The sequence below is a fragment of the Lactuca saligna genome, chromosome 8 (assembly GCF_052625555.1).
Source record: "Lactuca saligna cultivar CGN05327 chromosome 8, ASM5262555v1, whole genome shotgun sequence".
NCBI lineage: Eukaryota > Viridiplantae > Streptophyta > Magnoliopsida > Asterales > Asteraceae > Lactuca > Lactuca saligna.
Genome location: NC_136424.1, coordinates 34,429,641 through 34,449,113, shown reverse-complemented (window position 1 = coordinate 34,449,113; position 19,473 = coordinate 34,429,641). Strand labels below are relative to the sequence as shown.

The following is a 19,473-nucleotide window of genomic DNA, read 5'->3' as shown; positions in this document are numbered from 1 at the left end:
CGTAATTGGAATTCAATCCTAATATGAGTTGAAGAACAAGATGGTGTTCGGAGACCGGAGAACCGACATTCAACAATTGATCAACAATGTTTTTAAGTTCTTGACAGTAAGCAGAAACGTTGGTGAAGTTGTCAAGTTTAAGGTTGGTGAATTGATGTTCCAGGTAGAGAGCTCTAAAGTTCTTGTTGTCTTGGAAGATGTTTGCAAGAGTTTCCCAAGCCTCTTGTGCAGTTGCTTCTAGTTGAAGAATAGTGTGAAGCAAATCATGGGAGATAGTGCTATAGATCCATTGTAAAATAATGGCATCGAGACGGGACCATTGCGCTGTGGCGGCGGTAGCAGCGGCGGCGGGATCAGTCGGTGGAGGTGTTGCTGCAGTTGGTTTTGCGGGTATGATGTGATCAATGACCTGGTAAGCTCTGCAATGTATTTTAGTCCTTTTTTCATCTCTCAAGTAATGGGAATTATGTTTTTGATATTGGAAATAGTAAGGGATGGATGAATTTTGGATTCAGTAGTCATGGTAGAAGGAATGAGAAGAAAAGAAAAAAAGCAAAGAGGACGATAGAGGAGAAAAGATACAGATAAGAGATGGATGGTAGAGTAATTAAGAACCAAATTTCTCTGATACCATGAAAGAAGCTATTGTTCGTAATCAGTTCTCTCATTATGTGAATGGTATAAATAATACAAATAATGGTTTATGAAAGGAAACTATAATCACACTAGGATTCTAAAAACTAGCTGTCATGTGCATATCTTTTTATCACATAATTATAATGATAGTATATCTAATATCTAATAGAAAAAATTCTTGGGACGAGTATGAGTAGGTGTGAAGGATAGTAGAGGAGTATACTACCAGAAGCATAGGACTTGCACTTGGATCATGGAAAGTCACAAGGTTACTAAGGCACCAATAGTTGAGTTTGTTTTATTCGTTTTCATCATTATTTTTCTTTCCATGATGACTAAGAAAAGGGATGTTATTTTGACCATAGTAGTCATAGCAAATCGAGTCTGACTAAGGTAGAATCTAAAAAGTAAGTTACTCGATTCAGAGAACCATGTTCGATGTAGTATTCAAATTTATTCAGGAGATTTAAGGAAAATATAATTGAAGCAATCGACAGAAGTATCGCAACCATCATTAGGGTTAAGCAGCTAATAGCTAGAAATACTACCTACTAAGAAGTGGTTGTGCCACATTAGAACATGAAGGAATGTATCTTTTGTGCTAGAGTCTAACTTAAAGAGACCTGATTCAATTCATTGCATCATGCAATGGAAGCTTGTGACAACCCGAAGTTCGTTTCCAAAATTGTAACCCTTTCCATTAATAAATTCGTCGTTTTCAAATTCATTTCCGTTTACGCTATTAAATTAAGTCATTAAATTTGAGGTTGATTTGATGACTTGATGGGTGTCCTAATGTGTTTAGAACTCATATTAACACCCCATTCTAGTAATCGGAATATTTTTAGAATCGACCATATCGGGTTACGACAACTTAATTGGGTGCAACCAAAAGCCACGTCTAACGTCGGTATCGGGTAGAATTCCACCGTGTCCCGAACTTGGAACATATTTAAAGTGTATTAAGCTTCCATTTGAAGCTTTTGCACTCTCTCACTACTCTCTCTCTCTAACCTCTCTCTTCAAACTCAAGATTTAGGTCCAAAATCATCAAATTAAGGCTCCAATTCACCAAGGTAAGTTCCCTAAATCATAGATTAGCATCCTTAGCCTTCAAATTCGTGTTTAATTTATGGAAAAGGACCATATTCATGTGTTTACGGCCATGGAACACTCTTGGGTCGTGAACACACATAAAGGGGGTTTTTTAAGCCTTAAAACCTTCCCAATCCACCTTTGGAGCTTAGATATGGCTAAATGACTTAAGGGAACAGACTTAGAACACCTTGAATCCAAATTTTGAGGAGTAAACATGAGTTTACTGCCCAAGAACATGCTTGGGCCATAAACTCATCTTCATGGGGAGTAAACTCAAATTCAAGTGTTTAAATGCCACTTAAACACACCAATAGCCTTGGATTAAATTCTAGAACCAACCACAATCGATTTAGGGGCCTTAAACATGATGAAAACCATCCCTTTGAGACTTCACGGCCGTAAACCCCCCAGGAATGGGTTCCTGGGCCGTAAACTCACAAACACAAGTCAAATGATGCCCTAAATTCATTCTAAGGCTTGTAGAATTGGTTTGAATCACATGCGATTAATCTAGGGCTAAAAAATCATGTAAGGAATGGTCACATAGGAGCTTACGGACGTAAACTCCTAGTTTACAGCCGTAAAATCCATTTGGTAATGTTCTTGATGATTAGATCCATTCCTAAGCCTTAGATTAAATCATAACAACTTTTCCTAAGTGTTATTTGACCATTTGTCACCATAAAACCCCTCATCCATGAGTTCACGGCCGTGAACTCATGTGGAGTTGGTCTTAGGGCCATAAACTCCTTAAGGAGTTTACTCTTGAAGAGCAAACACATTATCCGAGCCCTATACGTCCGTAGATGCCACCCGGGTCACTCCAAACACTTGATTTGAAGTGTTTTTTTTTTTGTATTGGAGTGTATAATCATATCTAATTAGTGATTTAAAGTCTAATTAGATACATTTGTATACCATTTCATATTACTTATGAACCTCGCGCGTTGTCAAGCCCCGAACCGATGCTTAGCATTCAAACTGTCACGTTCTCTCGCCTGGGGAGTTCATACCCCTACCCTTTTTTAATGTTTTTCACTGTTTTCAGGGGGAATACAAGCAAAGTACAAGGAATACTTGTACTCAAAAACTTGTTTTACATATGTTGTGTTTCATATTTCATATGCTTTTAACGTTGACAATCGTAACAGATAACCGTTTGAACTTGCAGAATACATTACCATAATATTTGTGAAAAACTTTATAAAATGTTGTATTTTATATTTTCACAAATGGTTTTCCACATTTTATCAGTTAAAAGCATAACATTTGATCTTTGAACATGAAACTTAGTACACTGTTTTGTCCTTGGTAACACTCCACAGAGATACGCGAGTGGAGGATCATTTTTTGTAACAGTATCTTTCTATATTATTACTAGTAAATTTGTTATTCCTATAAATTGGAGACACGTCCTCGGAGAACACTCCATAGAGATATGCGAGTGGAGGACCGCACCCGTAACCAGAATCTCTTTGATAGGGAGCGTGACTTGAGTGTATAGATCTATACGGGGCTGACTACCCCACACCTGGCTGCTAGCTACAGCTGAATCAAAAGTTTCAAGGGTGACGAAAGTCATAAGGTGATGTGGACTACTTATTGCCATATCTAGTCTATCATATGGTTATGGAACTTGCAATTTGGATAACAGAGATTTACTTGATAGTAATAATGAATAAAGTAACTAGTTTACTTGTACATATTAGTTTTATATACGTGTTAAAACTAATACAATTCACAAGGACAACCAGGTTTTCGGTATACATCTTTCACATTACAAATTGGTAACCAACTTTTAGGAAAATATGGGATTTTTCTGGGGTAACATTCGTACATAACCGGATTCGAGTAACAAAACAAATAACTAAACCTTACATTTGTACATAACCGGTTAATTCACAAGAGTAACCATGTTTTCAGTGTATATCTTTTACATTACATTTCGGATTAGTAACCAACTTTTAAGAAAATATGGGATTTTCTTGGTGTATAACTTTTTCAGAAAACAGAAAAAGAAACAAATACATTTTCAGAATACAAAACCGCTTATGAACTCACCAGCTTTATGCTGATTTTCAAACTGCTTGTATTCTCAGTTCCGCATTAGATAGGTACCCGATGATTCCTTTTGGCGAAGATGGATTGCATAGAAGACACGTCTTACTTTTGTCTATATATACATATGTGATGTGCACAAAAGTACCTATTAATTTTAATATTTATAACCTAACAAACTTAGACTATCTATGCACTTATAGGCAGTGTACCTAGTCAGATTACAGTATAGCTTAGGTAAGTCGGGTGTCGATCACAGGGAACGGTGTTACTAATTAATATACTTACTATTAAATTAACCTAATTTATTAACAAATTTAATAAGGGGTTTTATATGATTTTGCAAGATCAGATGAACTTAAATCAAATTCAATAAATAAAAACACACTCTTGTTTAGTTTGAATCCACTTCTCCCTTATGGCTAGCTAATGATTACGGATTATTAAGTTGGTTTTTAGTTGTATTAGTAATTTAGTTCTATCTTACCAATAATTAACTAATTCATGTCAAACCATGTATGTTCACACATAATTAAACACAAAACTAATTATGAATGTAAATATGCTATGTAAGATTTGTTGTATAAATGGCACTTATGGTCACAATATACATTTTCTAGCTCAACTAAGCTTTATTTATTCTAATTACTAACTAAGATTGGTCAATCCTAGCTCTAACAATTCAATGTTCACTAAATTATTAGGTAAACAGGTTCATGCAGTTTAATGGTCACTAAGCTACACAGAACATGCAATCAAGCAATTAGATAAACAAACAGTAGCATGCTAGGTTATACAAATCAAACACAAGAAATTTTTACCAACTAAATTTAATCCATAAGCATATAACTATTCATAAGTTCAAAGCTTCATCTAGCTAGACAAGAGTAGCTAGATGCAGCTGCTCATCATAGTAATTAAATCAAAACAGCTAAAACTAATGAAAGACATGTTCTTATTTAACTAAAATATAAACCTTTATTCTTTTTGATGTTGAAAACCTTCCTTCAGAACCTTTCTTTCGCTTTAAATCGTCTTCTGGAACTCCTTCCTTTTGCCCAAAAGTGTCTCTATTCGTAAAGGTCAGGGATCTATATAGTTGCTGATATCCATAAATTCACGTCGTGAATAATCATAAATTTACGTCGTGAGTCGTAGATAACCGTGCCCGTCAAGGATTCCTTCACCCGCGTACATATTTTCTAGAACCAACAATTCACATCGTGAATCCTTTAAATCTCACGTCGTGAATAACCTTTTTCCAGATTTACTTCACTTTTACTCTTTTAATTCCCAAAGTTTCTTTCTTTAACGTTTTCAGTCCCCTTTTCTTCAAAATGTCTTCTTTTTTGGCTGTAAACAACATTTAAGCTCATAAGTACCATTATTCTAAACAAATTATCGACTTTTTAATAAAAATGTACTTAAATATTGCCTAAAAATAAGTATAAATATGGCAATATCAAAATACCCGACACTTAGGCTTTGCTTGCCCTCAAGCAAATTTAAACTAATATTACATTGAACAATCCGACTCTAATTCAGCCATTATGCCAAGACCTCGACGCATGCATTTGTGTCTAAAATTTTCCTAAAGTACCCCCCATACTTTAAATACTTACAATCTTCATAAACACTCGCCCACTTTTTCCGAACAATGCTCATTTTATGCGACCCTCCGAATCCATCCGCAGAAAACCTCCTAACCTCAAGGTATTTTTAGTTGAGCAACCTAAGCATACATAATCTAGAATTACAACTTTTCGATACCACTATAGAGTTCTTTTGGAATTCTTTAATTCTTTGACATTTGATCTTTGATTTCTTTGAATTCACCACCTTATTTGATTTCTGGTATCTTCAACTTTTTGGATTTCTTGGAATTTTGATCTTTTGATCTTCACTTTATTTGCTCAAAAATTCTTCAAGCTTTACTCGTAATTCTCTCTCTTTTTTTTACATGTACCTCACTTTTTTTCACTCAAAACCTACATGCTTAAGCAGAGGCGCTCAACCTCAACCTTTATTGGCTAACGATAACAATTTTCCTGGATACATTTCAGGTTTAGGCTGCTAAACATATTGCATCCCTCAAACCAAGCGGGGTTGTGTTTTTGTTCCATGATTTCACTAAAATAAGGGAGGCCACAAATGCACTATAACGTATATTGGCTCAACTAAACATTTGAACTTTCATCGGATCATCCCGCATAATACTAGCAATTATAGCTCAAACTATTATTACTAGATTCAATTATTAAAAATTTGAAATTTTCAAAATTTTCAATTTCTACTATTATATAATTTTCTAGCAATTTACTTCTTCTACCCCTACCCCACACTTATTTCATACAATATCCTCATTGTATGAATCAAATTTTAAAAAAAAAACCTTAAAGAAAAGGGAGAAAAAAGAACAAACTCCCCTGGGATAGTGGCGTGAAGATCTCCAAAAGTGCGGGAAACGTGCATCTTGAATATGGACTCCAAAAATAGAAACTTGGTTCTTGAACTCGCGAAATAAGGAGTGTACCGGCAAAACATGAAATCGAGCCTTCAATCATCTTCAAATATGGTGTACGTCTCCAAAAGTAGAATGAGCAATGTGGGAAAGCATACGCCACATTGCATGGTGGTAAAAAAAATGAGCCAAAATAATCTTGAATATATTGACAAGAAGAACAACATCAACCCATAGAAGATTAAAATGTCAAGGGCCTTGAATCTCGTAAAAATCTAATATTCACGACGTGAGTGTGGAATAATTCACGACGTGAGATCGAACTGAGCGTACCCTGAGAACCTCCTGATAACTGACTCACGACGTGAATTAGAAATGTTCATGTCGTGAGAACTGGACAAGTAGAAAACATTGCTCAATCCTTCTTCTAATGTCTTAATGTATTAAGACTCTTCCAAAGTCATCAGTTTATGACTCATTCGTTGACACTCCACTCCATTAACTCACCCCACACTTATTTTGAAAATATGGGTCTCGACTCTCGGAATTAAACACTCCCAGCTAAAAACGTACGCATTCATAACTCGCTATCCCTCCTAAGCACTCCGTAGCAATTTCTGAGAAACAATCAACAACGAAGAATAAAAGTAACATAATATTCAAAGTAGTTCTTACAATCCCATAAAAACAAACAAAAAAACAAACTAAACACAAATCAAACAAAATAAATAACGGTCAATCATCCTCCTCATTCTCATGCGCTCCACTGGTACCAGCTCCATCACCTCCACGACCACCATACTCTGACCATCGTGGGCAAATCGGGTAATGATACCCTAAATGAGGCAGCTGCTCCACCCCAAGATGCCGAACCACATTTTCCATCGTGCCGCCTATCCAATTCACACTCAACGATAACTGGTCAAAGTAACCAGCCATATCACCCCCAAAAGGTGCACCAACCATGGATGCAGGTGGGTGTATCGGCTGCCCGCAGTCTCCCCTTCCTCTCACGTTCCTGCGCCTCGGTCTCGGCTCTGGCGCAGGTTGATCGGCTGGCTGATCATCCTCATCTTCACCCTCAACATCTGATGGAACTATTCCCCAGTGCGATCCAAAATTTCTGACCACCCGCATAGTCTCCAAATATCCCATACCAAAGTCATGCTCGTCCACACACGTCATGGATCTAGTAATTTTTGGATTAATGTCTAAGTCCATAACTATAATTGGTAAGATTTGACCTGACCCGGCATGGTCCATTTGGGTTGCATACCATCATGCACTTGGATAGACTATAATGAGAGAAATAAGACACTTATGGTTATTAATATATTATAAGTTCTAGTATATTAATAATAAGAATAATAAGATTATTTAATTAGTATTGATCAAGAATTAGTCTAGGATTAATTAAGTGATCAAAAGAAGACTAATTAAATATATGGGTTGATTGTGTAAATCATCCATACTTATATAGTGGGCTAATGCTCCATGGATAATCAAGTTGGGCTAAAACCCATAGGATGTTCCATGGATGCTCCATGGTGTATTTGAACCCATGGATCCAAGGAAATGGAAAGCCATGACAATTGAGGATTTACCCTAATTGTAACACTATATAAAGATCTTATTCTTGACAAAAATCGGCCACTAGAATCACATTAGAAAGTGAAGAAGAGGGCTAGCCGATTTCATGAAGTGTAGAACTCTCTCAAGTTATTCTAAGTGTTTTGATGATTGTGATTCCATTTGAGGCTTCCACACTATTGGGGCTAGGCACTCAAGCTTCATGAAGACTTTATACATCAAAGAGGTATGTATTCTATCTTGTTACACTCATTGTTTTGTATGCTAGATTAGGATAATACCTTGGATGTTCTTATTTGCATGTATAATAGAGAAAACATAGATCCAAGGTATTTAGGGTTGCATGTACACTTAGGAGTGTTAGAATGCTCAAAACCCAACAGTAATATCGGGAACAATCAGATGATAAGAACGGGCCAAACGAGTAACAAAATGCCCCCCACAAATAGGGCTCCCAGGGCACGAACTCGCGGCAGACTCGGCTAGAAAACGGGCTAGAAAATACGAGATGTTACAACAGACACCAGGCTGTAAGATGCACCATAAGAAAAATAAGTTCTGCTTAGTCACTTTGTCTCCATGCCTCTTATGGTTGATGGAAAAGGTAATGAACCGGTGGAGTAAACGATGGATCGGGGACCGACTACTGCTCTCAGGAGATACTCCAGAATTAAACATCCCGGAGGCAATGTTATGCCAAAAAGAATATCCCGTGACACCCTCCGCATATCCTCTAGCAGCCCCACCCAAAAACATGCCAAACTCGGGAGTCATAGCCTCCTATCGATCATACAATCCCACTCTCCAAGCAAACTCAACTAGGATGCACTCCCGGTACTCACCCCCCCAATCGAAATACCAATGCCTGTGGCCAATGTGGATCTTGGACCATTTCCTGAAACGTCACCGTTGCAAAAAACTCGACATAAAATTCCTTGTAGACCCGCTCTTGCACCCGGAATAGATTTTGTCAACCAGAACAGGTGAACGAATACCCATCTCCAATAAACATCTTTGTCAAGAACGGGCCCACCCGGTCTACGAGCCCTACTTCTCTCAATCTTGTCCAATTAACTGTTGGAGCAACTGGAATTTCCCTGTTGTAAAGCCACCCCAATCTGTTGTTCCAACGGGTCAAAACATCACGGGCCGTCGTCGCGGGAAAATTGTAAAACGGGTGTAAACCGGCAACCCCAGCTGGAACCTCTCTTCTTGGAGCCATTCCTGCAAAAACACGAAAAAGAAACAGCCAAAACAAATATCCACAAATCAAACATAGAAGAAAAATGAATTATGATTAGCCCCAGAATTCACGTCGTGAATCATGTAAGATTCACGTCGTGAGTTTGCAACCGCAGAAGGCAGAATCTTAACAATCGGGGAAAATTCAGTCAAAATATCCTTGGGTTTTACTCCTATACCACTTCCAAACACTTAGCATGAACATTACAAGGTTATTTATGAACTGTAAAGAATTAATTTCGTCATTTAACAAACCCTAACCCTAAGTTCCTCTACTAGAACCAAAAATTAAACTTAATAATCAATAATTGGTACCTTTGTTGGAAGTATTACGTAAGCACAATGGTGATTAGTAGAATTGTCAGCTAAATTCGCAGTAATGGGGACCAAGGGGGACCAATTTCTGTTTCCACTTCGTGAACAATAAACAAATTAAAGGATTTACTGGTTTCCAAGGACTTATCATGTGGTCCCGTACTTTTAAACATTCACGTCGTGAATTATATACAATTCACGTCATGAATAGTGCCTGGGCTTAAGTTTGGGCCATGTATTCACGGAATGATCTTGGGCTTGCTAGTCTAATGGGTTAAGCCATATCATGAATTCGTGTCCGGTTCATTCACAATTCACGTCTTGAACGGCTAACTATTCACATCGTGAGTAAAGTCTGGACAATCAATATTTGAGTTTGAACTAAGTTCTTAATTATTACTACTTCCGTTTTAAGGTCCCCACATTTTGTTCTAATAGAGTTGGATGACTCGATCTAAGTTTTCTAAACTAAAATGCAAAAAGAAAGAGAGAAAAAAAAATTTCAAACCAAACTCGGGTTGCCTCCCGAGAAGTGCTTCTTTTTCTTGGAGTCTTGAGCTGGACTCCGTGCCTCCTACGTTGAGTCTTCGGAAGAGTCCTCCACCAAGATCTTTTGTTCCTTGAATCGCCTCTTGTAAGCTTGAACTCGCCTTTTATATGCCTTCTTTGAATTCTCCTTTTTAGCTTTTCCCTCTTCTTCAAGCTTGCGTTTTGTGCCCTTGGTTTCCTCCTTGCACTCTATGTCATTCTTTTCCTCTTTCACCACCGGTCTTGTTACTCTTGAAGTGACCTCCTCTTCATCACTTGTTATTTCCTCATCCTCTTTGCTTACCCAAGAAGGCGGGCTCTTGTAAGCTATGACTTCAATCAAATATGGAACAGATGCCCTTGGTTTTGTCCTTTTGACTTGATGAACTGCCTTTATATCTTCTTCCATAAGCTTTTCCAGTTCTTCTAATTCATTCTCTTCATTAATTGTGAACACCTCTTCTTTATCTTCTTGAAAGTCATCCTTTATCCCAAAGACTTCTTGTTCATCTCCAACCCTCAAAGTTAGCTTAGACTCGTGGATATCAACAAGGGCACCAGCAGTGTTGAGCAATGGCCGACCAAGGATTATCGGAACATCTGGATCTTCTTTCATGTCCAAGACTACAAAGTCTATCGGAAAAATAAATTTTCTAATTTTTACCAAAATATCCTCCACTATGCCTCGGGGTTGTGTCACCAAACGATTCGCCATGTGAATCTTCATTTTTGTAGTCTTCATTTTGTGAATCTCCAAATTTTGATAAAATGAAAAAGGCATCAGATTAATGCTAGCCCCATAATCGGCTAAAGCATTAACCTTCATTTTATTCCCAAACTCACATGGAAGAGTGAGGCATCCAGGATCCCCCATCTTTTCTGGTGTTTCACCCAACGCAGCTTTTGAAGTTTGTTCACTTAGAATCACTGTAGACTGCTTCTTTAATTGCCTTCGAGTGTCTATCAAGTCTTGCAGTAATTTCTGGTTCTCGGGAGCTTTAGATAAGGTCTCGACAAAGGGGGTATTAATCGGGATCCCCTTCACATAATTGACAAACTCTTTATGATCTCTCTCTAGTGGACTAAGGGTGGCTTGGGAAGGAAAAGGCAAATTCGTCTCATAAACCGAACTGACTGCAGAATTTTTCTGTTCATGACGGGCCCACGTCGTGAACATATAAGGTTCACGTCGTGAATTCTGGAACTCAGCAGCTTCATGATTTTTGAGCTTGATATTCTTCATCTTTTGATCGGGCTTCCGTGGTTCTTCTTCCAATGCTTCTAGGAACTCTGAGATGGCTTCTTCTTCAGTGTCTATGGCCATTACATGAGATTGGTTCTTTACTTTGGGATTCTTCGGGGACAATTTTTCATGAACTAGAGTTGCTAGTTGACCAAATTGTACTTCAAGGTTATGGATGGAGGCTTGCTGATTCTTTATCAAAGTTTGTTGTTCCAGAATAGCAGAATCAGTGGCATCGTGTCGCTTTTCCGATGCTTCCATAAACTTCATTAAAATGGTCTCTAGGTCGGGTTTCTTCTCGGCTGGTGGCTGCTCCTTTTGATAGAGGCCTCGACATGTCTGCCTATACTTCTCTTCTTTTTGCTTCTTATACTCCTCATATGGCAGCCACTCCTTCTTCGGTTTCTTCCAGTCCTCATCAAATTTATCCCCACTAGAGTAGCATACTTGAGCCTTTCTGTTCCCATAATCATCTACCTTGCAGTCCTTTGTCAAGTGTGGACCACTGCATCTCTCGCAACCCACTCTTATGGCATGTATCGATTGGTCCATCTGTGTTATCTTGCGGTCCATATTATTTAACATGGCCATGAACACTGCTATTTCTTCAGTTAGGGACCCTCCTCCGCCTTTGATTCCTTCTTGCCTCGGGTTGTGGTATTTGCTGGAGTGTTTCGCGAATTCTTCAATTAGCTCCTTGACCTCTCTTGGATTTTTCTTTGTCAAAGGTCCTTGAGAATCAAGGAGTTGTCTTATCATCACGTTGAACCCATCATAAAAGATTGACATCTCTTGCTGCACATTTAGGTCATGTTGTGGGCAATTTCTAAGTAAGCCCTTGTACCGCTCCCATGCTTCGTATAGTGACTCCCCCGACTGTTGCTCAAAGTTGGCTATTGCCTTCTTGAGTTTAGCTATCTTGGATGGCGGGCAAAACTGATCTAGGAACTCCTCACGCATTTGAGCCCAAGTGGTGATTGTACCCGGTGGGAGTGCTTTTAACCACTCCTTAGCAGCTCCTTTGAAAGTGATGGGAAGCATCCTAAGCAAGACTGTGTTTTTGCTGACATTTGGGACATTGAAGTAGTCTGCAATGTCATTGACTTCATCTAGATGCTTAAAAGCATCTTCATGATCTTTCCCGAAAAATGGGATGTCCTTCAGGGTAGTCAATATGTGTCCCTTCAGCTCGAATGTGGCAGTGGCAGGTATTGCGGGTTGGACTAAACCGGGACCCACATCTTCTCGGATCCGCTTCTTGTAAGCTCCCATGGACATTTATTCAATTGCTGCCATCTCGTTCCTTGGCTCGTTCTCGGGTTCACTCGTGTGTTCTTCAAATTCTGGCTCGGTATCGCTTTCGGATTCGGTTTGCACGGGTGTATGATCCAAATGCTCAAGATTGCTCTCGTGCTGCGCTGATGAACTTGACTCTCCTGTCTTCTTTCCTGACTTCCTAGAGAAGGCTGACTTCAATTCTTGCAAGGGCGTCTTTTTCTTGTGAATTGTAGACTCGGGATCTTCTAGTGGTGGCACCAATGGTGTGTTTGAGCCTCTGGTCATTAACTACTGCAACTTGCTCAACTAAAACGTAAAACTGGACTAAAATAAGAAAACTAAAAAACTCTCAGATTTCACGTCGTGAGTGTACTAAATCTCATGTCGTGAACGCTGTGACAAACAGAAAAAAAATTAAACTAAGATAAGCTAGCAAAATAAATAACCAATTAAACTTTTTGCAGATTTTATTCCATAAAAAGGGCGATTAATCTAATGCAACTAAATAAACTAATAATTTGTGCCGTTCCCCGGCAACGGCGCCAAAAACTTGACGTGCACAAAAGTACCTATTAATTTTAATATTTATAACCTAACAAACTTAGACTATCTATGCACTTATAGGCAGTGTACCTAGTCAGATTACAGTATAGCTTAGGTAAGTCGGGTGTCGATCACAGGGAACGGTGTTACTAATTAATATACTTACTATTAAATTAACCTAATTTATTAACAAATTTAATAAGGGGTTTTATATGATTTTGCAAGATCAGATGAACTTAAATCAAATTCAATAAATAAAAACACACTCTTGTTTAGTTTGAATCCACTTCTCCCTTATGGCTAGCTAATGATTACGGATTATTAAGTTGGTTTTTAGTTGTATTAGTAATTTAGTTCTATCTTACCAATAATTAACTAATTCATGTCAAACCAGGTATGTTCACACATAATTAAACACAGAACTAATTATGAATGTAAATATGCTATGTAAGATTTGTTGTATAAACGCACTTATGGTCACAATATACGTTTTCTAGCACAACTAAGCTTTATTTATTCTAATTACTAACTAAGATTGGTCAATCCTAGCTCTAACAATTCAATGTTCACTAAATTATTAGGTAAACAGGTTCATGCAGTTTAATGGTCACTAAGCTACACAGAACATGCAATCAAGCAATTGGATAAACAAACAGTAGCATGCTAGGTTATACAAATCAAACACAAGCAATTTTTACCAACTAAATTTAATCCATAAGCATATAACTATTCATAAGTTCAAAGCTTCATCTAGCTAAACAAGAGTAGCTAGATTCAGCTGCTCATCATAGTAATTAAATCAAAACAGCTAAAGCTAATGAAAGACATGTTCTTATGTAACTAAAATATAAACCTTTGTTCTTTTTGATGTTGAAAACCTTCCTTCAGAACCTTTCTTTCGCTTTAAATCGTCTTCTGGAACTCCTTCCTTCTGCCCAAAAGTGTCTCTATTCGTAAAGGTCAAGGATCTATATAGTTGCTGATATCCATAAATTCACGTCGTGAATAATCATAAATTCACGTCGTGAGTCGTAGATAACCGTGCCCGTCAAGGATTCCTTCACCCGCGTACATATCTTCTAGAACCAACAATTCACATCGTGAATCCTTTAAATCTCACGTCGTGAATAACGTTTTTCCAGATTTACTTCACTTTTACTCTTTTAATTCCCAAAGTTTCTGTCTTTAACGTTTTCAGTCCCCTTTTCTTCAAAATGTCTTCTTTTTTGGCTGTAAACAACATTTAAGGTCATAAGTACCATTATTCTAAACAAATTACCGACTTTTTAATAAAAATGTACTTAAATATTGCCTAAAAATAAGTATAAATATGGCAATATCAATATGTATCACACTTGTAATACTTTTTACCTTAAAACAAATGTAAAATCTTTATATGTAATGTAATGGTTGTTTACTTCGCTTACTATGTACATTGGATTTGATACTCAACGTTGAGTCCGCCCCGGAAACGTTTCCGCCTTGGGTTTCGGGGTGTGACAGATTGGTATCAGAGCCCTTGTTTTTAGTGAACTAAGTATACCAAACCTTACAAGGTATAAGACTATAAACATTAAGGGGCCTAAGTGCTCTGAACTAAAAGTATAATTTAAAATATAAGTATTTTCAAAAAGTAAATAAAGTATACCTAACCGTCGAGATCCGTAACTACAAGTAGAACAAAACATAAGTAAATGGGTGTTTTATGCTGCGGTTAAACTTGGGCAGTTATTTAGTCGTGTCTAGGATCAATATAGCTTGGCCAACTATATTCATTCGAGACACGACCAACATGTTCTTGGGAGTGACTGTGGTATGCGGCATGCCTAAAACTTACCCAATACCAAACAATGAGTCATTGTCGTAGCAAACCATGAAATACTATGGGAGTATTTCTAGAGCCAACTTCATTATAGAAATCCTCATTCCAACGTTGCTCCTCGATCATTTTTTTAGCGATAATTTATCTGCTTTGATAACTCATTCCTGCTTTATCGCTTAATAAAAATTCAATATCTATCATATCTCTTGATCAAATTCAGAGGACATACCATCCTCTCTTTCCTGATCTTTATAAATCAAGATGCCTCCAAGAAAGAGACCCAGCTCAAAGAACAATAATCCTCCTCCGCCACCACCTCCTCCTCAATTTGACCCTACGATGTTCCAGGCAGTTGTTACTGCCTCAGTAGTAGCCGCCATGTCACAAATGAACCCCGGTGGTTCAGTAGGTGGTCCCTAACCTAAAAACCAGGAAAGTAGCCAGGGATACCGAAAGGAGGGTTCCTATAAAGATTTCATGAACGCAAAACCCACGTCCTTTGATGGCACTGTAGGTGTCATTTCCCTCACCCGATGGTTCGAGAAAATCGAATCTATCTTTGAAATCTGTGCCTGTTCGGAATCCGACAAAGTAAAGTTTGTCGCCTGCACCTTTATCGATAAAGCCCTGACTTGGTGGAACGGCCGAGTCAAATCCCTAACTCTACCTGTAGCCAATACTATGGGTTGGGAAGCCATGAAAGAACTTCTTCTAGCTGAGTACTGCCCTCGGGGCGAAATACAGAAGTTAGAGCATGAGCTCTGGAACCTGAAGATGAAGGGTTCCGATATTGTCGCATACACTTCGAGATTTGATGACCTGGTGCTACTCTGTCCGGGATTGGTTACCCCGGAGACTAAGAATATTGAGAGATTCATCTGGGGGCTGACCCAACCGACAAAAGGAAATGTTTTAGCTGCGAGGCCGGATACATATGACAGCGCCAAAAGTTTAGCCCAGACCCTGATTGACCACAGTGATGATGTTGAGGAAACAACTGCCACCCCTGAACCGACCAAGAGGAGTGGTGAGAAAAGGAAATTTTGGAAGAAGAAGAAGGGTCAATCTTCTCAAGGGTCCTCAAAGAAACAACAGACTGTAGCAGTCCATGCTGTTACTACCCCTGTTGCTGTTGCTTCTATTGTGGGACCCACAACTCAAACACCTACTAGTAGGTATATTGGTAGCCTTCCCCAATGTGAAAAGTGAAAATACCACCATAACCCTAGCCCCTGTCATGAGCTATCATGCACCAACTGCGGTAAAAAGAGGCACACGGTCCGATTCTGCAAAGCACCAGCTCAATCCGCAAATCAATCTTCTGGAGCAGGTGTTGGTCAAGCCTGCTACAATTATGGAGAAGTCGGGCATTTCAAGAGGAACTGCCCCAAAAAGATGACAGCTGATAATACTGGGAGAGTCTTAGCCATGGGACGAGAGGAGGCAGTTACCGATCCCACCGTTGTTTCGGGTACGTTCCTTCTCGACAACTCTTATGCTAGTATTCTTTTCGATTTGGGTGCTGAAAGAAGCTTTGTTAGTCATTCATTCAAACATAATCTTAAACCTAATCCCCAACCATTAACCGAAACTTTTACCGTCGAGATGGCTAACGGTGAGAAAGAAAGCGCTAGCGATGTGTTCATAGGTTGTACCCTTACCTTGAACGATCATTCATTTCCCATCGATCTTATGTCAGTTTCCATAAAGAGTTATGATGTCATCATTGGCATGGATTGGTTGAGTCCCAACCATGCTGATATCCTTTGTTACGAAAAAGCCATCCGTCTCAACCTTTCTTCTGGTCAGACTTTCATGATCTATGGCGATAAACTCAGCTCCAACCTTCGTATCATTTCCTGCATCAAAGCTCAGAAACTCTTGAGAAAGGAATGTCAAGCATTCCTAGTCCATGTAATCAACGAGAAACAGGAAGTTAAAGACCTCACGAGCATCCCCGAAGTCTGTAACTTTCCTAATGTCTTTCCCGAAGAGCTTCCAGGAATTCCTCCCGAACGTCAGGTCGAGTTTTGCATTGACCTAATTCCTAGAGCTACCCCCATAGCCAAATCTCCGTATCACTTAGCTCCAACGGAAATGCAGGAGTTATCCAGCCAACTCAACGAGTTACTCAGCAAAGGGTTCATCAGACCGAGTTCCTCATTCTGGGGAGCTCCGGTTTTGTTTGTGAAGAAGAAAGATGGATCCTTTCGGATGTGTATCGATTACCGTGAGCTGAACAAGTTAACTGTCAAGAACCGATATCCACTTCCTCGAATCGATGCCCTCTTCGACCAACTTCAAGGGGCCAGCTACTTCTCAAAGATAGACCGTAGGTCAGGGTACCATCAACTACGAGTTCATGAGATTGATATTTCCAAAACAGCTTTCAGGACTCGGTATGGACACTACGAGTTCGTAGTGATGACCTTCGGTCTAACCAATGCAACGGTTGTGTTCATGGACATGATGAACCGGGTGTGTCGTCCCTTCTTAGACAAGTTCGTCATCGTGTTCATTGACGACATACTTGTCTACTCCAGAAGCGAAGAAGAACACAAGCAACACTTGAGGTCAGTGTTGGAAACCCTTAGATCCGAAAAGCTGTACACGAAATTTTCCAAGTGTGAATTTTGGATTCGGAAGGTAACTTTTCTCGTTCACGTGGTAAGCAAAGAGGGTATTCACGTGGATCCATCCAAGATCAAAGCGATAGAGAATTGGTCGGCACCGAAGACACCCACAAAAATCCGTCAATTATTGGGTCTCGCCGGCTATTATCGGAGATGTATCCAGAATATTTCCAGAATCGCCAAACCTTTAACCACTCTAACATAGAAAGGTGTACCCTTTTATTGGAGTGAAAAGCAAGAAAACGCATTTCAAACATTAAAGCGAGCCTTGTGTAGTGCACCGGTCCTGTCCCTACCCGAAGGAACAGAGGAATTCGTTGTTTATTGTGATGCGTCTAACCAGGGCTTAGGTTGTGTGCTTATGCAAAGGGGAAAAGTGATTGCATATGCCTCGAGACAGCTGAAGGCACACGAGGTCAACTATACCACTCATGACTTGGAACTAGAAGCCGTAGTCTTTGCACTGAAGATTTGGAGACATTATCACTATGGAACCAAGTGTATGATCTTCACTGACCATAAGAGCCTGCAGCACATCTTTGATCAGAAAGACTTAAACATGAGGCAACGACGATGGGTAGAACTACTCAGCAACTATGAGTGTGAAATACGCTACCATCCCGGCAAGGCCAATGTGGTAGCAGATGCCCTTAGCCGAAAGGATAGTTCAAGCCGAAAAGTGAAGACCCTAACAATGACTATCCATTCTCATCTATCCATGCAAATCCGAAAAGCTCAATTAGAAGCTCTTAAACATGAGAACGTGTCAAGCGAAGCCTTGAGGGGAATGGACAAGAAACTCGAGATCAAAGGTGACGGAGTTTACTGTTTCATGGACCGAATCTGGATCCCAAAGTCCGGAGGATTCAGGGAGATTGTCATGGAGGAAGCACACAAGACCAGATACTCTGTTCACCCAGGTTCGGACAAGATGTACTTGGATCTCAAGAAACAATACTGGTGGCCAAACATGAAAGCTAAGATCGCTACATTCGTGGGCAAGTGTCTGACTTGTGCCAATGTGAAAGTCGAGTACTAGAAACCCTCAGGTCTGCTTCAGCAACCCGAGATACCCGAGTGGAAATGGGAGATCCATGGACTTCATCACCAAGTTACCCAAGTGTCCGAGTGGGTACGACACCATTTAGGTAATTGTCGATCGTTTGACAAAATCTGCTCACTTCATCTTGATCAAAGAATCATTCAAAATGGAAAGACTCGCGCGGATCTACATCCAGGAGGTAGTCCGACTGCACGGTGTACCTGCGTCCATTATCTTCGACCGAGATAGAAGGTTTACCTCAAGGTTTTGGAAGTCCCTTCAGAAAGCTCTTGGAACTAGGCTAGACATGAGTACGGCCTATCATCCTCAAACCGATGGACAGAGTAAGAGAACTATCCAAACTCTGGAAGACATGCTTAGAGCATGTGTCATCGATTTCGGAAAGTCGTGGGACACACATTTGCCTTTGATCGAGTTCTCGTACAACAACAGTTACCACACCAGCATCAAGGTTGCCCCGTTTGAAGCCCTTTACGGTCGCAAGTACAGATCCCCTCTGTACTGGGCCGAGGTAGGAGACACGCATCTAGCTAAGAGTCAAGTCCCCGACAGTGCTCTCACTGGTCCTGAAATCATTCGTGAAACCACCAAAAAGATCATCCAAATCCGGGAATGATTGAAAGCTTCACGAGATCGCCAAAAGAGTTATGCCGATAATCGACGGAAACCTCTGGAGTTCCAGGTTGGAGACCGTGTCCTGTTGAAGGTCTCGCCCTCGAAAGGCATGATACGCTTCGAAAAGCGTGGGAAACTTAATCCGAGGTACATTGGACCCTTCGAGATCCTCGCTAGGATCGGTCCGGTAGCTTATAAACTTCGATTACCCCATGAGCTCAGTAACATGCATCCCGTCTTTCATGTCTAAAATCTTAAGAAGTGCTTATCCGATGAAACCCTAGTGATTCCCTTAGATGAGATCGAGATCAATGAAAACATGAACTTCGTGGAGGAACCAATCGAAAT

At 39.6% G+C, this 19,473-nt stretch overlaps 1 protein-coding gene and 1 non-coding gene across 2 annotated transcripts; one reads left to right on the top strand and one right to left on the bottom strand.

Moving 5' to 3' along the window:
- Positions 1-9,974: 9,974 nt before the first annotated feature.
- Positions 9,975-12,449, bottom strand: LOC145009544 (uncharacterized). The gene is made up of 4 exons (XM_078968223.1): positions 11,619-12,449; positions 10,772-11,363; positions 10,629-10,679; positions 9,975-10,552 (listed from the first exon to the last, which is right to left on the bottom strand). Exons 1-4 carry the CDS (start codon positions 12,447-12,449, stop codon positions 9,975-9,977), a joined length of 2,052 nt encoding a protein of 683 aa, XP_078824349.1.
- On the top strand, positions 11,977-12,083 carry LOC145013427 (small nucleolar RNA R71). The gene has a single exon (XR_013664987.1). It is a non-coding gene; the product is annotated as a small nucleolar RNA R71 (small nucleolar RNA).
- Positions 12,450-19,473: the final 7,024 nt, after the last annotated feature.